This window comes from Bufo gargarizans, chromosome 1 (assembly GCF_014858855.1).
Source record: "Bufo gargarizans isolate SCDJY-AF-19 chromosome 1, ASM1485885v1, whole genome shotgun sequence".
NCBI classification, from domain to species: domain Eukaryota; kingdom Metazoa; phylum Chordata; class Amphibia; order Anura; family Bufonidae; genus Bufo; species Bufo gargarizans.
In genome coordinates this window covers 677,110,030-677,137,145 of record NC_058080.1, presented here as the reverse complement: position 1 = coordinate 677,137,145, position 27,116 = coordinate 677,110,030, and the positions used below count along the sequence as shown (strand labels likewise).

Below are 27,116 nucleotides of genomic sequence, written 5' to 3'. Positions count from 1 at the left end.
GGGCGCCGCCATAACCGGAAGTGACGCGGACCTAAACGCGAGATGCGTGCTATCCGGCTAGCCCTCCTTCACTTCGCCCCTCGGATTCGGGGCAAAGCAGTGAAAGTCCAGTCAGACAATATGACTGCCGTGCTTTATATAAACAAGCAGGGAGGCACAAGATCCATACCCCTTCTTTTAGAGATTGGGGTAATTCTTCGGTGGGCAGAGCTGAACCTATCCCATCTATCCGCCACTCACATCAGAGGCTCCCTCAATGTCATCGCGGACCGCCTAAGTCGCGGCCTACCGACCATGGAATGGTCATTACATCCGGAGATCTTCAAACAATTAGTCTTCAGGTGGGGGATGCCAGAGGTGGATCTCATGGCAACCAAGTTCAACGCCAAGGTACAGAGGTTCTGTTCCCTCTACAGGGAGGACAACCCCCTGGCGATAGATGCTCTGACAATACCGTGGAGGTTCAGGCTGGCGTACATCTTCCCTCCCTTTTCCATGATTCCGAGGGTATTGATGAAAATCCGTCAGGATCAGGCCTCGGTAATAGCCATCATACCGTTTTGGCCCAGGAGATCCTGGTTTACCCAGCTCATTCAGATGAGTCGGGGACAATATTGGAGACTCCCCCCCGGAGCAGACCCTGGTGTCGTGGGACACTCATCTCTGCCCAGATCTGCACAGATTCAACCTGACAGCCTGGAGGTTGACCAGTCCCTTCCCAGAGTAGAAGGGCTCTCTGAGTCGGTCCTGAGAACATTATCGCATTCCAGAGCAGAGTCTACCAGAAAGGCCTACTCTCGGATTATAAGGATCTTCACCTCTTGGTGTAGCTCCAATCAGGTGGCGTTTGCAGATCCGCCCCTCGCAGCGATCCTACAGTTCCTTCAGGATGGGATAGACAGAGGTCTCTCCCCTTCTACCCTGAAGGTCCAAGTATTTGCCATCTCGGCCTGTCTTAACAGACCATATTCTCGGGACCCGCTCATCAAGCGCTTCCTTAAAGGAGCGGAAAGATTGAAGCCTACAATACTGAGACCCGTTCCTCAATGGGATTTGTCAGTTGTTCTTAGGGGGCTAGCATCTCCCCCCTTTGAACCCTTGGAGGAGGCAAGTTTTAAACTCTTAACACTTAAGATGTTTTTAAACTCTTAACACTCTTCGGCCAAAAGAGTTTCGGAGCTTCAAGCTTTCTCCGCGTTATACCCTTATACCATGTTTTTACAAGATAGGGTCCTTTTGAAATTTCTACCTTACTTTAGACCTAAGGTTTCTACCTTTCAAAATATTAATCAGGTAGTCTCTCTTCCTGTATTACTCTCTGCCTCCTCCCCAGATGCCCCTGTCCGACATCCACTGGACATAGCTAGATGCCTTCAGATCTATGTGGATAGATCCAAAGAGTTCAGGAGGGATGAAAATCTCTTTATCCTGTTTGCCGGTAAGTCAAAAGGCCGTAAAGCGTCTAAGACGACCATTAGTCGCTGGGTTAAGGAAGCCATTAGGGAAGCCTTCATTTCCCAAGCCTTAGATCCTCCGGAGTTTGTGAGGGCCCATTCTACAAGGGCCGTAGCTACCTCTGTGGCGGAAAGAAATCTTCTCCCCCTAGAGTTGATCTGCAAGGCAGCTTCCTGGAGCTCGGAGTCTACCTTCATCTCCCATTATAGGATCGATGCTAGGATATCTGAGTTCTCGGCCTTTGGGCAGACAGTCCTTACTTCTGCCGAGCATGAGGACCCTCCCTAGGGGATTCTTCTTGCTATCTCCCCATCTGTGCTGCTGGTAGGACGTAAGGGAATCGTTAATTTCTAACGATAATTTGTTTTCCCTTAGTCCTAACACCAGCACACAAATTTCCCGCCCTAAAGTACTTTTTTTCTTGTAACATACACGGTGGGCTGGGGGATGAACCCCTCCCTTTAAGGGAGCTGGAGTTCTTTTTATTGGTTTAGGTCTTTGGGCTCATTAAAAATTCCGCCGGTCCTACCAGTCCACGGGGGGCAGTTAACCCCATCTGTGCTGCTGTTAGGACTAAGGGAAAACAAATTATCGTTAGAAATTAACGATTTTCATCCACAATACAGACGAGTAGGACATGTTCTATAATATGTGGATCGGCCACACATCCGCAGAAAACATGGATGTGTGCACAGCCCTATATAAATTCATGGGTCAGTGTGCTATTTGAAAAAAAATGGCACATGGATAAAAAATAAAAAAAATGGTCATATCCATGATACCTTGGCCTGCATCACCGTCGCACATTTGGAGCTGTAAACAAGAAGTTTTTCCAGCTCTAGGCATGTTTTAAAGCTGAAGTCCTGTCTGCTGTACGTGTTGAAAAAAAACATACTCGCCTGCTCCAAGATGCTCTGTTATGGCACACTGTGCTCTTCTGGTCTGGACAGGAACACGTGTGCCGCTGCCGCCAATGATCGACATCAGCAGTGACATGTCTCCAAGCACTTTGAACAAGCAGTGACGTGCCATTTGGGGACCTGTCACTGTTACCCATACATCCAAAAGTTTACAAGTTGTGGACTAGAAGACTGCAAAAGAGAGTCACACAGCCAGAACGGAGCAGCGCGGAATCTTTTTATTTCAACAGGTACAGGAGGCTAGGCTTCAAATCTAGAAAGCCCAAAAGGTGAAAACCCCTTTTGAATTTGTGCCCACAATATACCATGGTGAAATGTTAATAATGTACAAATATGGTCATTACCTCCTTAAAGGAGTATAGTTCATCAATATTGTACTCCTAGAAAACTGCTTTAACCCCACCTCCCTTCATCTCTGGTTTGGTCTTTTCAACAGACTATTCATGCAGGTGGTAATGTTTTTGGCTTTGTAAGCTTACTTGCTTTTTCTTAATAACTGGGAATGGGAATAATTTAATAGTTGAATATAGAGACTTGGACTTTAAGGAGAATGGGGTTGTGATCGGAATGGACTGGGAACTTAGAGTGGCCCTAGAAACCTAAAAGTGGCACCATGTTTAAGGCACGTCCATATTGATAGAAGGAGGGCAACACAAAAAAGCAGCTACAACACAAAGTAGGCAGGGCCAGCGATACTGTAGTGCAGGACCAAATACCACAATGCAGCACAAAATACCACTATTTGCTGCAGTGTCCAAGTGTATCACTGTCCTGAGGCTGGTGATGCAGTTGAATTCAGGAGGGCTCTTGTGACCACCAGCCAAGTGCATAAGAACCTGACAAACCTACATTAGTTAATGTTGAGAGCTTCAAATCATTACATATGTGGCCTGTGGCTCGGGTGGCTTCTTGGGCATCGGCCCACCAGGAAATTTCTCAGTAGGGTCTTCAATGACGATTATTCAGTTAGCATGGCCTTAAAATTCCTAATCTATTAATTAAAATGTCTTCTGAGATAACCTTTCAGTGCTGGAGATGCATTCATGAATTGTTCTCTTGCCTGGTAATTAAAGCTATGGATCCAAATATATTTTCTGCAGCTGAAGCTATGGTACCACTGAAAAGGACTTGAGCATTATAATAATAATATTTTTATATTGCGTCAACTTATTCTCCACCTAATGCCAATTGGAGATACAAAAAGAAACCCCAAATACAGAGGATAGAGGAACATTCTCACTAGCATTTGAGAACACATGATTTATAATATATTACATACCTAGTAGCTAGAATATTTCAGCAATCCATAAAGAGTATTTGAGCATATTAGCAACATAGGCTGCATTTTCCTGTATACTTGGCATGTGGAGAAAGGTGATCAACTGTTTTTAAAGGGGTTGTCCGAGTTCAGAGTGGAACCCGGACATACCCATAATTTCACCCAGGCAGCCCCCCCCCCTGATGTTAGCATCGGAGCATGTCATGCTCCAATGTGCTCCCTTGCTCTGCGTTGGATCGCACAGGGAAAGTTCTCTTTTATTTACAATAACACACTGCCGGGCGGAGGCTTCCGCCCAGCAGTGTGTTCGGTGACGTCACCTGACTCTGATGGGCGGGGCTTTAGTGCTGCCCTAGCCGTTTTACAGGCTAGTGCAGCACTAAAGCCTGCCCATCAGTGCTGGTGATGTCACCAGGCTCACTGCTGGGCGGAAGCCTCCGCCTGGCAGCTCCATGGAGAGCCCGGTACATCACCGGAACTCCAGAAAATGCCTTTGCCCTGAGCGAATTAGCACAGGGCAAAGGAGAGCATCGGAGCATGAACTTCTCCGATGCTCAAGTCAGGGGGGCTGCCTGGGTGAAAATGGGGATATGTCTTGGTTCAGCTCTGAACCCGGACAACCCCTTTACAAGGGTTATCTAGGATTTTGATGTCCTCAGGATCCAGATCATTGTTTGTGCAAGCCACAGTGCTCACCAGAGCCCAGCTCCATACATGGTATAGCGGCTGTGCTTAGTATTGCAGCCCAGGACAATTCACTTGAATGGGGCTGAGCTGCACCTAGGCCATGAGACCATGGGCGCACCAGGAACATAAAGTGACCAATTTTATAGTCTGGTCCAAGTTGACAGAAGGCAGTGCCAACAATACCATATTGCGGCATTATATATTATACCACCCCAGCAGAGCCAAATACCACAGTGCATCTCAATATACTGCCCCAGCAGCACAAAATACATCCCTAAAAACTGCCACTGGTTAGCCAAAAGGAGGGCTGAGACAGCCCCATGGGCATCAGTCCACTGGGAAGTGTCCCTGTAGAGTTTATGGCCAATCCGCCCCTGTACATGACCAATGTACTGTGACAACACTGGCCTAGGAAGAGGCATAAGTGCTCACGGAGGGTGACGGCATCTTCGCACAGCTGATCAGCGTGGGGACCCATGAATCGAACCCCCTCTTTGATCTGATATAGATCAGTATGAAATTCCCAGATATCCCTTTTAATCTCATAGTTCACAGAATTTTTCTTCTATTTGGAGCAATAAAAAAATAATAATCATGCATTAAAAAGAAACTGCAGGCCTTGATTAAATGCCCTATTAGGCTGGATTCACAAGTGATTGGAAATCCGGTGGAGAAATCTGCTGCATTTTTTTCCTGCGTTTCCACAGGAGAAGCGAAAACAAATGACTCATACTGAGGACTCATTTTTGTACTATTGGTGGTGGCTCCAGATATCTAGACTCATGTAACTCTGTTTGAAGGAGGGCAGAAGATTTAGACTCTATAACAAAAAAAAGAGCCCCAATATACCATTTTACAGTAAAGCTATATCATTAGCACCAAATTCTAGATGTAATAAAATTACCGGTACATGTAGCCCTTTACTACCCCTTCACTATCCTACATCACCAGGAAAATTTGGTGCTAACTTTTTATCTACGCAAGATGTCCAGGAATGTTATGGCAGCGTTCAGATCCATCTGGTGGGCACGGCCACCACTCTGATCACTCACTCCATTGCTCTTGTGCTTTGGTGTCTCAGACCAGCTGGCGTTCCCTTCCTCTTAAAATGCTTCTCCGTTCACATCCTCACAGACTGAGGCCTGTGTCTGCATGCGCTCCCCCCTAACTCTCAAGGGGCCAGCGTGCGCACCCTAATCTTCCCTAGCCAATGGCTGCTTACCTTGGGGTACTCAAAGCACTTTACTGTTTGGGAAGGTGCAGGAGCAATAGGTTCTAGTAGCTAGAATTCTGCAAAGGTGCACCATAAGCTGTCTACTCACTCGTTTACCAACTTCTGCCTGTTTTCTGAATATTGACTCTTCACTGCCTGACTTGATCTCTGCCTGATCTCCATACTGAGCAGGAAGTGCCCATCCTTACCCTCGGACTGTTTATTGGATTGCACAAACTCTGCCTCCCCTGACTTTGGCTTCTCCCTGACTCTGATTTTACCCGATATCTTTGGGACTCTGCGCTGTTTTTTTTTTTTTTTTAGGAGGTAGGAGCCTGGTGGTTCCCCTGCAGCAGAGTCCAGATCCCTGTGCAGGGGTTGAAGAGTGAAGACCTGCAGGCCACTTAGATTACACACTTAGCTCCAAGCCAAATTCATATGTAAATGATGTTTATATTTATGTTAATTTGACATTCACTGTACTGTGGGAATGAGAGGAGGACACCCAGGAAGGAACAAGGGAAAGGCTGCTAGATGTTGTGCCATATATGACTATGGGTTGGTCCTACTTTATGAGTGGAGTCTGCAGTACCAGATAATCCATGCTTACAGACTGCTTGTAAATCAAGCACTGGATACACATGTAGTACATGGGTATGGTCATAGCATTTAAAAGATATTTACCATCTAAGAATAAAGTCCAGGGTCAGTAGACAGATGGGTAGAAATGTGTGGATCATTTGTGCATTATATTAATATAGAGCTGAGCAACCATATAACAGATAAAAGTCAAAGCACAAGACAATTAAACTTGTCACAAAGCAATGTATGATATGATCAAACTACTTAAAATCACACAAGGTAGATGAAATATTGGCACAAAGTTATTTTCTAAAATTTGTATGATTCAACACATAATTTAAAGTCATAAGGTGCACACCCCTCCACTATGTAATGAATTCTGTGCCAAGACATGATGAAGCATGGGTAGATCCATGACCATACATTCTTTCTATAAAGACCATCTGCATTACTAATAGTCGTTACCAACCCATAGCCATAGTAATTAGTTCTAGGCTGCAGTAAAGCTCTTCCAGAATCTGTCAATTCTCCTTCATTTAGCAGAAGATACATAAAACTTAAGACATAATGCAAGTGGGGTTGAGTTCCGTCCTACACGTCACGAACCGCAATATACCATGTGGCATGTGCCAATGCTCTGCCGAAGTTGCATGTGGGTGACAATGGAGCATACTGGAGTAATGCAGTCTGATGGGAGTCCAGCCGCTCCAGCCTCTCACGTTAATGTGCGCAGTGGGTGCTTCGTTTTCGACTGTCTGCCTGTCCAGCTGAAAAAGTAAAACAGTATTAAGGAAACCATATAAACATACTACCCTGCAAAGAAGCTTAAAGGGGTATCGGCAGATATTCATGAATGCACATTGTGGTAATGTGGACAGTGCGGGAAGGCGTGTGTATCCCACTCGGATACCTCAGCTGGGTGAGATAACTAAAATCCGGAAAGCTGCAGTGGTCTCAGCAAAGTATAGTTTGCTGAGACAGTTTTGTATACATTTTCTTCTGGGCTGGACTTTACTTGGATTGGCAGATAGGTTTGGTAGTGGGATCTGCCAGTCCACACACTTCTGGCACAGGTATCCCTTTCACCTGAGGTGATCGTAGGTGATGCCTGCTCTAATCAAGGAGGCATAAAACCAACCCTCTGTGTGTTAGGGGGAAGGAAAGGCTGAAGAGGCTTCAGTGTGAGAAAGGAAGCCCGAGTTCGGGGGGAACTAGCGACGCCTGTGGAGAGAGGGTCACACGGCCAGAGTCAGGTGGACTTCTGGGCCACAATCCCCCAAAGGCAGTGATGTTGTTATAGTCACAGCCTGGAGGCTGCTGTTTGGGCTGAGAAAGCTGCATCTGATCATGTGTGTGAACTGTGTTCTTTAGAGGTGAGTCAGAGAATTAATTATGTATTAGGTAGTGCCTAGACGGGCAGGAGTTATTTCGGTTGCTGTATTGTGCTAAAGTGCTAGAAAATTAAGCATCGTTTGGACTTCAATCTGGTTGTCTGCGAGAAATCTGTGATTGAGACCCCCGGAGAGAGAGCGTTCCCTTATAACATGTATGGTAAAGCTATACCAAGCACATGCCTGTTGTGTGTCATGGATGCTCCTCAGTGGTTCCACTAAAAGATCTGCTCCTCACATGATTTCTCAGCTGTTGGATTAGCTCAGGATTTTGCTGCTGGATCTGTTGCGCAAACTGCTGTCCCCTGCAAGAGAAACCTATATCACTAGCAAATCTTACTTTTTGCAGCCATGCAGCTTCAAGCCATGAGGAAGGATGAGTTGTGTTATTCGAAAGCTGTAGCTTTTGTATGTTTTTTTTTTTTTTGTATTGTATGATGATGTTTTTATGCACTTGAAATAAAAATGTATTTTTAACCAAAAATGTTTAACTGCAAGTGCCAGAAAATTTGTCCAGTATTCATAGCATAAAGGATGGACTGAACTGACGCAGCCGAGCCTGGGTTCCTCTAGAGCACTGTGGAGATCCAGGAGGTGCGGTAAAAGGGCGAGCGAATACACATCTATTTTTTTTTTTTTACTTTACTTTACTTAAGTGACAGCTCAGGTTCTGATCCAGGGACTCGCCACTCTATTTAAATACCCTGCTGGAAATACACCCTTGCCAGTTATAGGTTTACTCCCTTGCTGTGCTTCCGGTGCTCTCTATGCGTATGGGATTGTTTGTTATTTTGACCTCGGCTTGCCTCTGACCTCTTTCTGTCTAGTGATTCCGTACTGTGTTACCCATCTGGTTCTGACTTTGCCTATTTTGCCGGTTTTGCACCGCGTTTTCCTCCCAGTTTTGACCTTTTTTTTTTACAACCCATCTCTGTGTGGTTGCGCCTCTGTGTCTGTCTGGCTGGCACTTAGCAGTACGTCGACCATTTGCGGTCTTACTGCTTAGGGCTTGCACTGCAAGTAGGCAGGGAAAATGGGTTGTGTTCAGTTGGGGATCACTGTGTGCGTTTCCCTGCCTACTGTGCGGACAGTACCTGGATCTGAATACTTTTGTAATTACATTTAATTAAACATTTTGCATAGCCAATAATATTCAATAAAATGTATCTGCATAGCGCCACCTGCTGTTTTTTTTTTCCTTATTTCATTGTCTGGCTCACTGAGAAGGCCGCACATGCTCAGGCTTATCAACTGCCTCCTGAGCTGTAATAGGGTGAGAGCTGCAGCATAATGGACACGCCCCCTTAGCTGTAGTAGAATGGGCCCTGTCAGCTTGATATAAATCTAGCAGAGCAATGAATGAGCAGAAAAGCAGGACGCTCCTGTTTTATTCAGGCTCAGGATCTCCGCTAGCTCTGACAGGCCCCCACTTCCTCTGTGCCGTCTTCTGTGTCTCTGTTACTAGGGACGGATCTTGCCTGACAATAGGCAGTGGACTGAAAATTAGGTGGAAGTGAGACCCCTAGTGGCCATGACTTTACAGCTTTTTTCAGGTGGATAAAGGGATATTTTTTTTTAAATGAAGTGATTTAAAATTTTGCTAGTTACACTATTCTCTAATAAATAAAATAAAATTGTGTGAAAGTACAGTGACACTTGAAAGAGGTTGCAGTAGATGTCACCACTCTATTGAATTTGGTACTGTACCCCACCTTGTAAATGAATGAAGGTTCTGGAGGCAAGACCCCGCACCTATCAGACACTTAGGAAATATTCTGTGGGTTATAGCATGAAAATTTAAGATAGAGTAAAATACTTACGCTTGTATAAGACTGGAGAGATCTGTCAGACCCCCAACACCTGCAGCGGGGCCCCCACCAGCATTGGACATCATACCAGACATTCTGCAAGGCAGGAAACAAACAATTAAGTAACAATCATATAAGGCCCAATGCATTATGTATTAGGCTACTTTCACACTAGCGTTTTTTGCGGATCAGTCATGGTTCTGCAAAAACGCTTCCGTTACAATAATACAACCGCATGCGACCGTCATGAACGGATCCGGTTGTATTATATCTTCTATAGCCATGACGGATCCGTCTTGAACACCATTGAAAGTGTTTTGGTGTCCGCCTCCAGAGTGAAATGCAGACGGAACGGAGGCAAACTGATGTATTCTGAGCGGATCCTTTTCCATTTAGAATGTATTAGGGCAAAACTGATCCGTTTTGGACCACTTGTGAACGGATCTCACAAACGGAAAGCCAAAACGGCAGTGTGAAAGTAGCCTTATTCAGAATACATTATGGATCTGCACTAAATATGGCCTCAACAGAATTGTCCATGTGCATGAAGGGTAAATGTCATATTCTAAACAGTCACTAGAGGGCCCTAAAGTGATATTGGGCAGAGGTGCAAATTATGACCCGAGTATGTGATCGTAACACATTATAAACCAAAAAGACTACATAACGGGGTGATCCCATGCATTTTAAGGCTCCATTCACACGTCCGTGGTGTGTTGCGGATCCGCAACACACCCGCCCGACACCCCTATAGAAATTCCTGTCCGCAGCTGCGGACAAGAATAGGACATGTTCTATCTTTTGCGGAGCTGCGGACCCGAAGATCGGGGCCGCACTCCGCAAATGCGGATGTCTGCATCGATTCCGTCCCCATAGAAAATGGACGGATGCGGACCCATTTGCGGACGTGTGAATGGAGCCTAAATCAAGTATTTTGCAATATACAAACAATAAAAATATTTTGTGTTTTTTATGTACATTAAATTTTTTTAACGCTCCCTGATGTTTCTACTGTGGCCCAAGTTGTGGTCCACTTTTTCTGCAATCAGTGGTGGACCAATATATATGGTATGTTTCCTGCTCCCCTCCTCCTGTCAATGCCGGTGTAGTGCTCTTTTAGTGAAGCATATATGACATATATAGCTATATCTCTCTGCAGGCCGTGGAGGCATCACATACCACCGTGATTTTTATTAGAGGAATCACTGGGGCTGTATGTGAGGGTCTATTTTCTATGCAGGGGAGGAAAGTGTTAACAATAGTTAACTGCGATGCAGTTCTGGGAGATGCAGGTGCTTGATGGTCACATGTTAAGAGTTTCGGCCCACCCACAGAAAATGAACAGACCATAGCTTCAAAGTAGTGAGTAAAGAATCTAAAAAAGGGGGACAATTGCAGCAGTTTTTGCACTGATATAGTTAAAATAAAGCTGTGCATCACTCCAGATTTTTTTCTTGGGATTTCCCCTTTAAAATGATCATATTAGACAAATGATTAAAAGCAAAAATAATTGTATCAGGCTGAAAGAAGGTATCTGTCACGGCGCGGTGTGGGTAGTAGGCCTGGAAACTAGGGAAAGGGGAAAGGTAACCACCTAGTGAATCTCTAAACCGAGCCCTGACTACTATCAGTATGAACAGACCTCGATGGTAGGAATGTTCATATGCCGTAACCTAGAGCCCTATCTGACCCTAAAGGGCCCTGGAGATGGTGTCAGCACAAAATATGACCTGCTCCTTCCCAGCTAAAGGAACAGGAGACTTCCTCAGGCCTAATACCAAAAGATAGGGGAATACAACAAACTAAAAATAGGAAAAAGACACTTAACTCTGAAGTATGTAGACGAGCAGGAACTCAGTGGAGAACCAAACACCAGCACTTCCAAAACCAGAAAGGAGCTATCAACCCAATAGCATAGGGTTTTCTATGTTACTAATTACCTGGATGCTGTATCATGTTACTATTTACCTGGATGCTGTGGGCCCTTGTCTGACTAATTATTAGGGCAATTCAGATTAATAGTTTGACGCTGCTTTGTATCCTGAGTCCTAGCTGCCTCACTCACTAGCTACAAAGGCTTGGAGGACACCTTGCTCTTGTCCATGGGCTGCGTCTGGTTTTGAAGCTCAGCCCATTAAAGTGAATGTTGTCGGGCTGCTGTTCTAGACACAGCTCATGGACGAGAGTGGCGCTGTTTCCGGAATAAAGCAGATGTGTTATTTTAATCTCATACTCATACAAGCCCTTTAACATGTGACAGATAATAAGTCAGGAGCAGCAACTCACATCTGTTGTACTTGTGGATCTTGCATTAAGCCTGCCGCCTAGAAGATAAAAGGATTGATAAGGCTTCTTAAACGAATAGTCACTGCTAACCATTAAAACTATTGGGCCACATTCACACAGTCCGGTTTTGTTTCCATTTGAAATGTATCCATTTAACCATCACCAGGAAAAAACCTGGAATCCTTTTTGTTTTGTAATACGTTACTGGCTTGAATCAAAATGCAAAAACGACACTGTGTGAACCTGGTCTTATAATCAGTCGAGAAATAAAAGTCTATTAGCACAAATCAATGTCAAGAATGAAACAGATTCCAGTGGTGATTATTATGAAAAGATACCTGCACATATACAAAGACATGCTCGTGGATATCTCAAAGCAGCTACCTATACAGGGTTACCTCTTAAAGGGGTCCTCCACTTTTTGTTAGAAGGATTATCGGACAATTAGTTGATCACAGTCCCCCCAGAAATCAGCTTTAGAGTAGGGGGAACCTGTCAGCAGGTGTTTAACTCCTCTCCAGAGCCATTACAGGGGGCGTGAAATCAATGGATTGTCCATTGGACAGAAGTGCAGGTTCCTCCACTGTTTGTGACCACACTGGCTAATAGTTCAGGGCCCATCTCTATTCACAAATAATTCCCTAATAGACCATAGGTTATAACCATGTCCACCCCATAGGACCCATTTCCAAAGCCACTGGGATGTTCCATTTGACAGACCCCGCCATATCATAGAAGGACAGTATGATTAGTATCATAACTTTTTAGAGACTTGTAGATTTTCAAGGTAGAGACTGTCATACTACGCCAATACACGGACGTGGCTACATCAGAGGATATTTGTGAAGTGTCTCACCATGCTGACAAATGCTGGGTTATTCATCAGGCTGGTCATATCAAATCCGGCACTTGTCTACAAACATAAAAACAGAATGTATTGATCGCTGTCAAAAAGGGAAATAAAACTTGACCTGATCTAAGTTGTACCATATTTATCAAAAACCACAGCAACAACATGCAACATGGAGGTCTATGGGATCAAAATGCCACAAAAATCCCACCCCCAGAGTCTAATGCACTTTTAGGGGGGAAAAAAGCTGCTGGTTTAAAAACCACATGAAAAACATCACAATCGAAATGCGTGAAAAATATATACCGGTATTTTCCTGTTTACAGCTTCTGCGGTTTTGCTCCATAAAAATGCATTACGACTGCTGTGATGTGGTCACAGTTTAGGTTCTGTATCATGAGTGCAAACCCCGGACTCTGCACCGTTCCAATGCACCGAACTTACTTTGCCACAGAGCCTCATCTATGTTCAGTTCCCAGGGAGGTGGCAGGTCTAACATTCCTGATATGGGCAGCCTGGTGCCGCAGTGGTGCTTTACCACACTGGCAAAATGTCCGAGTCAATTAAAGAAAGTGTCCCAGCATTTTACTAAGGGGATTTGTCACTAGTTTATGTTGCCCTTAGTTAGGACACCATAAAACTGGTGACAGATTCCCTTTAACCCTTAGGCCCCTTTCACACGGGCGAGAATTCCGCCCGGGTGCAATGCGTGATGTGAACGCATTGCACCCGCACTGAATCCTGACCCATTCATTTCAATGGGGCTGTGCACATGAGTGATGTTTTTCACGCATCACTTGTGCGTTGCGTGAAAATCGCAGCATGTTCTATATTCAGCATTTTTCATGCAACGCAGGCCCCATAGAAATTAAATTAGTCTGAGTGAAAATCGCAAGCATCCGCAAGCAAGTGCGGATGCGGTGCGATTTTCACGCATGGGTTCTAAGAGATGATAGTGACCCTATTAAAGTAAATTCACTTTATTATTTTCCCTTAAAACATGGTTATAAGGGAAAGTAATAGCATTCTGAATACAGAATGCTTAATAAAATGTCGATTGAGGGGTTAAAAAATAAAAAAAATTAACTCACCTTATCCACTTGATCACGTAGCCGGCATAGTCTTCTTTCTTCTTCTTTGAGGACCTGCAAAAGGACCTTTGACGTAATCACGCTCACCACGTGGTGAGCGTCTTGACGTCAGCGCAGGTCCTTCTGAATGAAGATAGAAGGATTACGTCATCAAAGGTCCTTTTGCAGGTCCTCAAAGAAGAAGAAAGAAGACGAAGCCGGCTGCGTGATCAAGTGGATAAGGTGAGTTCATTTTTTTTATTTTTTAACCCCTCAATCGACATTTTAGTAAGCATTCTGTATTAAGAATGCTATTATGACGGTGCAAAGGAAAAAAACTAATTTTTTGTTTCAAAGTTGTTGTTTTTTTAAGGATTAAAAAAAATGATAAAAACATAGTATTGGTGTAATCGTACTGACCCGGAGAGAGAAGGGCGCAGGTCAGTTTTACCGTATAGGGAACAGAGTACAAACAAAACCCATGAACTGTGGGGGGTTTCATATTCCACCCCATTTGGAATTTTTTTCCAGCTTCCCATTACGTTGTATGCAAAATTAAATGGTGCCATTAGAAAGTGCAACTTGGCAGGGAGTAAAAAGCAAAAATGCAAAAACTAAAAATCAAAAAGGTTTTTTGAAAGGGTTAAAGGTATCAAAGAAAACTATCCCATGGATAAACATAAAGGAAAGGAAAAAAAAAAAAAAAAAACAACGCAACCATAAAAACAGTTATTAACTAAGTAATATTAATGGGATGTTTTATAAATCCTGTTCCCTACTAAAATCTTTGAGCTGCAGCTTTTCTGCACATACTAATAACAAGACTGGAGTAAAGTGTCAGCGATGCTTTATTATTAGTATAATATTCATTAGTGCAGCGGAAATACAGAAGATAAGGTTACGCAGAATTAAAAGACTGACTTACAGGACTGGGAACTTGTCGGACTTTTTGTTCTGCTATCTTCAAATAGGATTTGTAGGACTCATTTTCAGGTTCCAGATCCAAGGCCTTCTGGTAGCTACTGATGGCCTCTTTATACTTACTCATTGCTGCCAGGGCACGACTGTCGGAGGAAAACAAAGAGCAGTAGATCATATATTTATTACACATATACGTATTACAGCTAGTTCTATTTTCCTCAGTTTCGTTCTTAAAATCCCAGCTGGACCATGGTATGAGGGGATGAAGACAGAGGATACATTTGCCCATAATGCTAACCTCAGTGAAGCTAATTCAATTTGATTATCCGTCAGTCTGATCTGTCATACCAATAATAAGGGATCAGTGTAGGGGCAGTGATGTTAAACATTTTTGTAATATAGTTTATTAGGGAAAGATGTTTCTTTGTTCTAGAAAACAGAGTATAGTGTCTTCTTCGCAAAGCTCTGACGGCGCTGCTAAGAAGAGTCAGTCTTCAGAGTTAGGCCTCTTTCACACGGGCATCAGTTTTTTTGCCCGGATAAGAGCCGGGTGCGTTGCGGGAAAATGCGCGATTTTTCCGCGCGAGTGCAAAACATTGTCATGCGTTGCACTCGCGTGAGAAAAATCGCGCATGTTTGGTACCCAAACCCGAACTTCTTCATAGAAGTTCGGGCTTGGGATTGATGTTCTGAAGATTGTATTATTTTCCCTTATAGCATGGTTATAAGGGAAAATAATAGCATTCTGAATACAGAATGCATAGTAAACCAGCGCTAGAGGGGTTAAAAAAAATAAAAAATAATTTAATTCACCTTAGTCCACTTGATCACGAAGCCTGGCATCTCCTTGTGTCTCCTCTGCGCTGAACAGGACCTGGGGTGAGCTGCTCCATTAAATACAGGTTAAGGACCTTCGATGACGTCACTCCGGTCATCACATGGTACGTCACATGATCTTTTACCATGGTGATTCCCCATGGTAAAAGACCATGTGATGACTGTAGTGACGTCATCGAAGGTCCTTAACCGGTATTTAATGGAGCAGCTCACCCCAGGTCCTGTTCAGCGCAGAGGAGACACAAGGAGATGCCAGCTTCGCGATCAAGTGGACTAAGGTGAGTTAAATTATTATTTATTTTTTAACCCCTCTAGCGCTGGTTTACTATGCATTCTGTATTCAGAATGCTATTATTTTCCCTTATAACCATGTTATAAGGGAAAATAATAATAATCGGGTCTCCATCCCAATCGTCTCCTAGCAACCGTGCGTGCAAATCGCACGGCATCCGTACTTGCTTGCGGATGCCATCCGATTTTCACACACCCCATTCACTTCTATGGGGCCTGCGTCACGTCAAAATCGGACAATATAGAGCATGCTGCGATTTCAACTGAACGCACAAGTGATGCGTTAAAAACAACGCTCATGTGCACAGCCCCATAGAAATGAATGGGTCAGGATTTAGTGCGGGTGCCATACGTTCGCCGCACGGAAAACTCGCCCGTGTGAAAGGGGCCTTATACTGATTGCTGAAGATGCCGGTGTGTAACACACAGAGGCTTCCAGCCTGCTTCTTGTCACTACCCTAGTCTAGGACTATGCACATGTGCCCTACCCATCACTGCCCATCACCCTGACCATCTGACTTGTTAGACTGAAGACAGACTCTCTTTAGTAACACTCAGTCAGAGCTGATTTGGAATCACTCTTTCCATTGGATTTCCATGATCAGAAATCAAATAGGCCATGGTTCTTCTACAGCCCAATAGACAAATGATACAGTCCTGATCAAAAGTTTAAGACCACTTGAAAAATGGCAAAAAATCATATTTAGCATGGCTGGATCTTAACAAGGTTCCAAGTAGAGCTTCAACATGCAACAAGAAGAAATGGGAGTGAGACAAAGCATTTTTTGAGCATTCAATTTAATGAAAACAACAAATAAACTTAAACAGGCTGTTTTTCAGCTGATCAAAAGTTTAGGACCACACCTCCAAAATAAATAAATAAACCCCTTCAAAACAGAAATCCAACTTCCAAACATGAACTCAGTAATGAGTAGCTCCACCGTTATTGTTTATCACTTAAAAAATTCGTTTCGGCATGCTTGATGCAAACGTTTCCATGAGGTGAGCGGGAACATTTCTCCAAGTGGTGAAGACGGCCGCACGAAGGCCATCTACTGTCTGGAACTGTTGTCCATTTTTGTAAACTTCCCTTGCCATCCATCCCCAAAGGTTCGCAATTGGATTTAGATCAGGGGAACATGCAGGATGGGCCAAAAGAGTGGTTATTCTCCTGGAAGAAGTCCCTTGTCCTGCGGGCATTGTGTACTGTAGCGTTGTCCTGTTGAAAAACCCAGTCGTTACCACACAGACGAGGGCCCTCAGTCATGAGGAATGCTCTCTGCAACATCTGGACATAGTCAGCGGCCGTTTGACGCCCCTGCACTTCCTGAAGCTCCATTGTTCTACTAAAGGAAAAAGCTTGCGACCATTATGGCGCACCCTCCACTGTGGTGCGTAGAAAACATCTCAGGTGGGATCTGCTTGTCATGCCAGTAATGTTGGAAACCTTAAGGACCACCAAGGTTAATTTTTTCTCATCAGAGAATAAAACTTTCTTCCACCTTTGAATGTCCCATGTTTGGCGCTCTCTTGCAAAGTCCAAACGAGCAGTTCTGTGGCGTTCAAGGAGACGAGGTCTTTGAAGCCGTTTTTTGTTTTTGAAGCCCTTCAGTCTCCGATGCCGTCTGATGGTTATGGGGCTGCAGGCAGCACCAGTAAGGGCCTTAATTTGGGTCGAGGATCGTCCAGTGTCTTGACGGACAGCCAATTGGATCCTCCGGCTCAGTGCTGATGAAATTTTTTTGGGTCTTCCACTTGACTTTTTTGTTCCATAACCCTCAGGATCATTTAAGAAATTCCAAATGACTGTCTTACTGCGTCCCACCTCAGCAGAGATGGCGCTCTGTGAAAGACCCTGCTTATGCAGTTCAACAACCCGACCACGTTCAAAAAGGGAGAGTTTTTTTGCCTTTGCCATCACAACGTGTTACTACCTGACAGAAAATGACAATAAATCCACATCTTTGCACAGATTTGGCCTTTTAAAGGCATGTGGTCCTAAAATTTTGATCAGTTGAAAAACAACCTGTTTCAGTTTAATCGTTATTTTCAATTAATTGAATGCTCAAAAAATATTTTGTCTCACTCTCATTTCTTCTTGTTGCATGTTGAAGCTCTACTTGGAACCTTGTTAGGATCCAACAATGTAAAATATGATTTTTTGCCATTTTTCAAGTGGTCTTAAACTTTTGATCAGGACTGTAGAATGCTGTAACCTAAGGTCTGTAGTTAGCCTACAGGACCAAATATATACGTTTCTAAGAACTTCAGCTGATAATATCTAATATGCTGACTCCACAGTAAACTATCATCAGTTTCCTCTTCCATTTTTGTACTACACTAGAGTGAAAAGAGAGGGGAAGGCTAGACGTATATATACCAGTTTTTAGGACCTTCTGAGTCTTCTTATGGTCCCCATACACATTAGTGTATTGTAGGTCAAACACACCGAGAGCAGCAGGTTCGGCCAATGGTCTGATGTGTATGGGGAGCTCCCGACTCTCCCCGAATAGATGATGTCAGGAGAGAAGGATTGGGTAAAGTGAATATTTTCATCCAATCCTCTTGGTCTTCCAGGAGATAAGCTACCAGTTGTGTCTGACAGTGGCTTTCTCCTACCTCCCCATGGAATACACATACATGTTCAGCCAAACCAAACGTGTATGTGTATGGGAAGTTGGGAGGCAGTCCGGAATCGTTCAGTCAACAGCTACTGAATGAGTATACTGTAGTCGGCTTTAGATGTCTTTCACACATCAGTGAATCATGGATGTGTGTGGTCTGTGGTCTCTGTATTCGTTGATTTTTATCCCTTTATTCACCAATCAGTGATTTTCCACTGAACCACAAAGAAGTGCACTATTTTGGTCTGTGAGAACCAAACACGCCCATTGAAGTCTTTAGGTCCATCAAAACCACTGACACATCATGGATGGCATCCATGTCATGTCAATGGTTTTTCATGACCATTGGTAATAGATGCTTTAGAAATCCCTTTTCAGCCTATCAGTATCTATGGAAAACAGATAACACAAGAAGGGCCAAACATGGATGCTGCAGTGAGATCTTCACAGATGAACCACTGACCATATTGTTACAGACACAGACATGTGAAAGAAGCCTTAGCCTTGAGGACCTCTTATCAACAGATACAGGTCAATGATAGTGGCTATGTAAGGGATCTTTTACCCCATTCTCCCATATGCCTTGCTGTACTTAGCATCAATAGATATCGCCTTTTCGCAGTCTGCTATTGCATCGCTGTGACGGCCTAATTGACTGTGGGAGGCAGCTCTGAAAATGAATAAAAAAGGAAAACATGGCAGAAAAGATTACCTCAGTAAATTGCTGAAAAGGATGTCATACAAAATTAGCTCTCCTGAAGAAATATGTGCTCAAACAATGGTATCAAATGACTAGATCACCTTCGTATAGTTCAGCATTCGGATTTCCTGCTGCTATGTATACTGTCTTTTCAGCTATGCCTCGTCAAAGGAGTCCTCCCACCAATAAATAACAATTTACTTTGTTTCATTTGGAATCATGTAAAAAAAATGCTCCGGTGTCTAGATATAGCTGGCACAAAGCGCCCCCTGCTGATCTTTAGACTCCCTCTCTGAATTTCGGCCCAACGTGTCTAATGCTTAAGTAGGATCACATTTTTCAGAAATCCCTAACCAAAACTTTTCATAGTATTAGGACATGGATAACGCCCAACCAAAAGCCCACTTACACATGGTCAGTATTGGATAAGTATTTGTAAGCCAAATTCGGGAGTGGGTCCAAAACACAGAAGAGGAGCAAATTTTTCCAGTATACTTCTCTTTTTGTTAAAGGGGTTATCCAATTAATAATGTAAAAAATGAAAATCAGACATCATATAGGACATGACCATCTATTTCTAACAAAGCTAGAACCAGCCCTGTGCCTCACATGGGTCCAGAGATCTCCCCTTTCATTGCTCCCATTGCTCTGCTAGATTTATATCATGCTGAAAGCTCAGGGGGGGGGGGGGGTGTCTTTTCAGCTGCAGCTCAGGGGGCATGTCCATGCTCTCCCTATCACAGCTCAGGGGGCGTGTCCATGCTCTCCCTATCACAGCTCAGGAGGAAGCTGAAGGATGAAACTGAGCATGTGCGGCCTTCTCAATGAGCAGGACAAAGAAATAAGAATAAAACAAACAGCAGGTGGCGCTATACAGATACATTTTATTGAATAACTCAGTGGCTATACATTTTTTTTTATTACATGCAATTACAAAAGTATTCAGATCTAGGAGCTGGTTTGAAAACTGTAGAATATTTTTCATGAGACAACTCCTTTAACTCATTCACATTGCTGGTACTGTACAGAACTACAAACTTGCTGCATGAAAATTCAAAACAGCAAATCCCCAGCATTTCAGTCACATGTGGATGTACCCTATAATTGTATTTTTAAGGAAACACTTTTTATTTTCTTAGGGCCCGTACTAGTCCTCTTATGTTCAGCCTAAGGCCCCTTTCAGACAAGCGAGTTGTACACTCCGGACTCGCAGCGCAGGTATACGGCAGCTCCCGTCCTGACCTCCCAGCACTGACAGGGTCGCATAGCATTATATTGACTTATGATGCTTTGTAACCCATACAGTTCTGGAATGTATTGGATAACACTGACAGCATTATGTCAGTGTTATGCAACACATATCAGAACTGAAAGGGTTCGGATGGAATATCCAGTTTTTTACAGGGGCAGCAAAGTGGATGATATTTCAATAAATCCCTTTAATTCCACTTTTGGTTTTGGTTTGCAAATAGTGATTCAAAATACTGGCATGTGTACGTGGCCTAACAGTATCTAAATGATACCGCCATTGGGTGCAATACAATATCCACACATCACAGTGTACAGTGCTTACATACTGGGAGCTCATAACAGTGCCATATATTAATCTAGGAACAGTCCTATAGGTATATTTTTCCAATCAATTTTTATTGCTGTCAATGCATCTAAAATAAAAAAAATATATAACTTGACAAATAGATTTCTCTAGAAACAGTCTAACATTTGTGTTTACAGCTCCATTATGTAACCTACATTCCTCCATGGTTACAGACTACAAACCCAGTGTAGTTAACCTACAAAAAACCTCTCTGTCAGACTAGACAGCTATAATTTCCACCTGTACGATATCCAAAATAGACTGAAACAAACAAGTGGAAATAATGTATCAAAATATCAATTTATTATAAAATATATAGTATGGGGAAAAGACAGGATGGTATACAGTATACCGAAAAGCAAAGGGTCATATGACACCCTAACATACACCTATCAACCTATGTATCGATCAGATACAGGATAGTGTAGCACTCAAGGAACGAGGGATACAAGCTCAGGGACAACTGATACTGCATAGCATAAGAATAATCACCACAATGGGGTTATATGCTGTCAATGCAGAATATCATATCTTGGTGTCCATGGGCTATCCCTCACATCCCAAAATACATATGCGGCATGACTAATAAATATAAAAGGTATCCAAAATCAGTATCCAAAAAAATAATCACAGTGATAGGCCTGAGGAATCCAGGACCCATTATGGATGTAATAGAAGTGGACACCAAGATATGATATTCTGCATTGACAGCATATAACCCCATTGTGGTGATTATTCTTATGCTATGCAGTATCAGTTGTCCCTGAGCTTGTATCCCTCGTTCCTTGAGTGCTACACTATCCTGTATCTGATCGATACATAGGTTGATAGGTGTATGTTAGGGTGTCATATGACCCTTTGCTTTTCGGTATACTGTATACCATCCTGTCTTTTCCCCATACTATATATTTTATAATAAATTGATATTTTGATACATTATTTCCACTTGTTTGTTTCAGTCTACAAACCCAGTGTAGAATGATCTTGAAGTCAAACCCCCTTCCATCTTTTCCCTACTTGCTAACCTTTAGGATATACGTTTTTGCACTTCTGATATGCTGGATATTTAAAGGGATTGTCCACTTTCTGACCAATCTGTTTAGTAGAGGACTATCTGGCACTTACTAATATAGCCTTTGTTGATATTCTGTGCCCTTTTCTATATTTCATAACATATGCCCCTTTGTTTACCAAGTCTTTAATGCTGTCTTCGGGGAGGTCCTGTCCATTAGCTGGAGGGTCATGTGACCAGACATCCCTCAGCTTCCTCCATTCTACACACCGCACCATAGGTGTGCGCACGGGGTGTGCCTGGGCACACCCTAATCAAGCCTGCTGGCTGCGAATACTAATGAAGCACTTCCATTTTGGAAGCGCTCATTAGTACCGGAGGACCAGGAAGCGGTGCATTTTTTGATGTCACGCTGTGCGCGCTAGTTCAGAGAGCACAGCCGAGAGACAACATCAGGAGAAAGAAAATTATAAAAAATGAGGCTGCTGGGGGCAAAATAGGGGCTAATGAGAGGCATAATGGGGGTAAATGAGGCATATGGGTGCTTATAAGGCATATGGGGGCTAAGGAGGGGCATAATGGGGGCTAATGAGGCATATGGGGGCTAATGAGAGGCATAATGGGGGCTAATGAGAGGCATAATGTCATGCCCTGCTCAGGTTATGTGTGGAGGTCTGCCAGGTTGGCAGCACGTGTGTAGCCCTTTGTTTTTGTTTTGGAGTTGAGCTGTATCCGCCTCCCTTCAGGTGGACTGGGTGGGGTCGTTGGTTTGAGTTTAAATTACGCCCACTCCCAGTGTCCTGTGCGGGTTATAGCTTCTGTCTTGCTCAGAGGAAGGAAGGAAGGATTTGCTGTTCCTGCTCAGTAACAAGATAAGTTGGTTTTGTTTTCTTGTGGTTGTCTGTCTAGGCTGTTAGAGAGACGCCTGCCCCCTCCAGGACCTGAGGGAGCAGGCTGCCTCTTTCCCCCTTTCACCATCTTAGGGATTTTAGGGAATCTTCAGCCTAGGTACAGGGACACGTTATTCCCACCTTCAGGGTCTGAACGTGGGCATAGAAGTCTAGGGAGAGCGTGTAGGGATTTGTCAGGAGGTGACCTTTATCCCCAGCTTCTTGCCTAGACACTTATTTGGTGGTATTCTGTGTATCTTGTACCCTGTCCACCGTGACACATAATGGGGACTAATGAGGCATAAGGGCTGATAATGGGGGCTAATTAGGCATAAGGGCTGATAATGGGGGCTAATGGCATAAAGGCTATATATATATATATATATATATATAGATGAAAAAAGTACAGTGGGAGCACCACCAGAGTACGGGTGCAGAGTCCAACACAGGGCAGTGGCAAACCCCAAAATTGTATAAAGCGAAGAAGTAGGACTGCACTCCAAAATGTAGTAAAATAGCAGTGTTTTATTCACCCATTATATGGCAAGTCTTGCGACGTTTCGGCTCACAAGAGCCTTCCTCAAGCTTGAGGAAGGCTCTTGTGAGCCGAAACGTCGCAAGACTTGCCATATCATGGGTGAATAAAACACTGCTATTTTACTACATTTTGGAGTTCAGTCCTACTTCTTCGCTTTATATATATATATATATATATATACATACACACACACACACACACATGCGGTGTGTGTGTGTGTTTGTGCTTTAGGGTGCACACCCTAATGCAATTAGATGCGCACGCCTATGGGTTTGGCATGTGCATGCGCCATCTTGGGATCGAGGGTTTCCTGCTGGGCTCACGTCCAGGGCTGCTGGGGGAATAATGTGGGCTAATGAGAGGCATCATGGGGGTTAATGAGGCATATGGGGGCTAATAAGGGGCATAATGGGGGCTAATGAGAGGCATAATGGGGGCTAATGAGAGGCATAATGGGGGCTAATGAGAGGCATAATGGGAGCTAATGATGGGGGCTAATGAGGCATAAGGGCTGATAATGGGGGCTAGTGGCATAAAGGCTATATATACAGTACAGACCAAAAGTTTGGACACACCTTCTCATTCAAAGAGTTTTCTTTATTTTCATGACTATGAACATTGTAGATTCACACTGAAGGCATCAAAACTATGAATTAACACATGTGGAATTATATACATAACAAAAAAGTGTGAAACAACTGAAAATATGTCATATTCTAGGTTCTTCAAATTAGCCACCTTTTGCTTTGATTACTGCTTTGCACACTCTTGGCATTCTCTTGATGAGCTTCAAGAGGTAGTCACCTGAAATGGTGTTCACTTCACAGGTGTGGCCTGTCAGGTTTAATAAGTGGGATTTCTTGCCTTATAAATGGGGTTGGGACCATCAGTTGCGTTGTGGAGAAGTCAGGTGGATACACAGCTGATAGTCCTACTGAATAGATTGTTAGAATTTGTACTATGGCAAGAAAAAAGCAGCTAAGTATAGAAAAACGAGTGGCCATCATTACTTTAAGAAATTAAGGTCAGTCAGTCCGTATAATTGGGAAAACTTTGAAAGTGTCCTCAAGTGCAGTCACAAAAACCATCAAGCGCTACAAAGAAACTGGCTCACATGCAGACCGCCCCAGGAAAGGAAGACCAAGAGTCTCCTTTGCTGCGGAGTATAAGTTCATCCGAGTCACCAGCCTTAGAAATCGCAGGTTAACAGCAGCTCAGATTAGAGACCAGGTCAATGCCACACAGAGTTCTAGCAGCAGACACATCTCTAAAACAACTGTTAAGAGGAGACTGTGTGAATCAGGCCTTCATGGTAGAATATCTGCTAGGAAACCACTGCTAAGGAGAGGCAACAAGCAGAAGAGACTTGTTTGGGCTAAAGAACACAAGGAATGGACATTAGACCAGTGAAAATCTGTGCTTTGGTCTGATGAGTCCAAATTTGAGATTTTTTGTTCCAACCACCGTGTCTTTGTGCGACGCAGAAAAGGTGAATGGATGGACTCTACATATCGGGTTCCCACCGTGAAGCATGGAGGAGGGGGTGTGGGGGTGCTTTGCTGGTGACACTGTTGGGGATTTATTCAAAATTGAAGGCATACTGAACCAGCATGGCTACCACAGCATCTTGCAGCGGCATGCTATTCCATCCGGTTTGCGTTTAGTTTTACCATCATTTATTTTTCAACAGGACAATGACCCCAAACACACCTCCAGGCTGTGTAAGGGCTATTTGACCATGAAGGAGAGTGATGGGGTACTGCGCCAGATGACCTGGCCTCCACAGTCACCGGACCTGAACCCAATCGAGATGGTTTGGGGTGAGCTGGACCGCAGAGTGAAGGCAAAAGGGCCAACAAGTGCTAAGCATCTCTGGGAACTCCTTCAAGACTGTTGGAAGGCCACTTCAGGTGACTACCTCTTGAAGCTCATCAAGAGAATGCCAAGAGTGTGTAAAGCAATAATCAAAGCAAAAGGTGGCTACTTTGAAGAACCTAGAATATGACATATTTTCAGTTGTTTCACACTTTTTTGTTATGTATATAATTCCACATGTGTTAATTCATAGTTTTGATGCCTTCAGTGTGTATCTACAATGTTTACAGTCATGAAAATAAAGAAAACTCTTTGAATAAGAAGGTGTGTCCAAACTTTTGGTCTGTACTGTATATATACACTTACCTAAAGAATTATTAGGAACACCTGTTCTATTTCTCTTTAATGCGATTATCTAGTCAACCAAACACATGGCAGTTGCTTCAATGCATGTAGGGTTGTGGTCCTGGTCAAGACAATCTCCTGAACTCCAAACTGAATGTCAGAATGGGAAAGAAAGGTGATTTAAGCAATTTTGAGCGTGGCATGGTTGTTGGTGCCAGATGGGCCGGTCTGAGTATTTCACAATCTGCTCAGTTACTGGGATTGTCACGCACAACCATTTCTAGGGTTTACAAAGAATGGTGTGAAAAGGGAAAAACATCCAGTATGTGGCAGTCCTGCGGGCAAAAATGCCTTGTTGATGCTAGAGCTCAGAGGAGAATGGGCTGACTGATTCAAGCTGATAGAAGAGCAACGTTGACTGAAATAACCACTCGTTACAACCAAGGTATGCAGCAAAGCATTTGTGAAGCCACAACACGCACAACCTTGTGGTGGATGGGCTACAACAGCAGAAGACCCCACCGGGTACCACTCATCTCCACTACAAATAGGAAAAAGAGGCTACAATTTGCACGAGCTCACCAAAATTGAACTGTTGAAGACTAGAAAAATGTTGCTTGGTCTGATAAGTCTCGATTTCTGTTGAGAGATTCAAATGGTAGAGTCCGAATTTGGCCATCCCTCGTGACCATCATGTACCCATCCTCTGATGGCTACTTCCAGCAGGATAATGCACCATGTCACAAAGCTTGAATCATTTCAAATTGGTTTCTTGAACATGACAATGAGTTCACTGTACTAAAATGGCCCCCACAGTCACCAGATCTCAACCCAATAGAGCATCTTTGGGATGTGGTGGAACGGGAGCTTCGTGCCCTGGATGTGCATCCCTCAAATCTCCATCAACTGCAAGATGCTATCCTATCAATATGGGCCAACATTTCTAAAGAATACTATCAGCACCTTGTTGAATCAATGCCTCGTAGAATTAAGGCAGTTCTGAAGGCAAAAGGGGGTCCAACACCGTATTAGTATGGCGTTCCTAATAATTCTTTAGGTGAGTGTGTATATATATATATATATATATATATACACATACATATATATATATATATATATATATACACACACACGCGCGGTGTGTGTGTTTGTGCTTTAGGGTGCACACCCTAATGCAATAGGCTGCGCACGCCTATGCACTGCACCTGCACTAAACTCCCCAACAGTGCAAGTGCAGATGATGGCAGGTGCAGTGTATGTGAATGGTGGAGACATCACATGGAGGTGATTTGCCTGGTCACATGACCCTCCATCAGCGGCCATCTTATGGACAAGACCTCACAGTAGACAGCATAAAAGACTTATCAAACAAGGAGGCATACCATATAAAATATATAAAGTGGCACAGAATTTCAACAGATGTCATATAGTGCCGTATAGTCATCTTGAAAACATTGGTCATATAGTCATCTTGAAAGACACTGACAGCAGTAACCTAAGAGTGGTCAACCCCTTTAAGGACTGTAATTACCATGAAATGATACAATATAGAAGACTACTACCTGTTGCAGTAATATACAGCATTGTTCGGATCCAATTCTACAGCCTGTGAGTAACAATCCAATGCAGCATCATAGTTCTGCTCCTTCATATAATTATTTCCTGGAATGAGAAAGATTATTATTTTATCATTAGATATATGCACAAGCCCAGCATATACTGTATGTGTATGGGGGAATCAGGAGAGAAGGAGAGATATCTGATGACAAAACGAGTGGTCATTGGTATTGAGCGTATGGAAGGTGTATGGGCACCTGAAGGCCTGTGATATACGAGCTAACCAATGGACTGGCACAAATATCCACAATGGTCTGGTAGGGCCTCATGCACACAAGCACAGCAGTCAATAGCCATCAGGTGTGCAGAGGTAGCAGTTGCTACTGGCCCAGGTGCTGAGGGGGCCCTTGTGCCACATAAGAAGTGCATGCTGGGAAGGCTCTGTCAT

General features: G+C 43.6%; 1 protein-coding gene across 5 annotated transcripts in view; it reads right to left on the bottom strand.

Moving 5' to 3' along the window:
• Positions 1-5,829: 5,829 nt before the first annotated feature.
• SGTB (small glutamine rich tetratricopeptide repeat co-chaperone beta) overlaps positions 5,830-27,116 on the bottom strand; it is a 54,562-nt gene continuing 33,275 nt past the window's right edge. For 3 of the 5 annotated variants that reach the window (XM_044276144.1, XM_044276145.1, XM_044276148.1), the window contains 8 exons: positions 26,674-26,773; positions 18,780-18,884; positions 14,467-14,605; positions 12,478-12,534; positions 11,622-11,659; positions 9,348-9,431; positions 7,766-7,832; positions 5,830-6,903 (listed from right to left, as the gene is read on the bottom strand). In XM_044276144.1, coding sequence (XP_044132079.1) covers positions 6,694-6,903; positions 7,766-7,832; positions 9,348-9,431; positions 11,622-11,659; positions 12,478-12,534; positions 14,467-14,605; positions 18,780-18,884; positions 26,674-26,773 — 800 coding nt within the window. In that variant the 3' untranslated portion in view covers positions 5,830-6,693. Of the gene's footprint in view, positions 6,904-7,710; positions 7,833-9,347; positions 9,432-11,621; positions 11,660-12,477; positions 12,535-14,466; positions 14,606-18,779; positions 18,885-26,673; positions 26,774-27,116 lie in introns of all 5 variants that reach the window. The other 2 variants (XM_044276146.1, XM_044276147.1) reach the window with 2 other exon arrangements.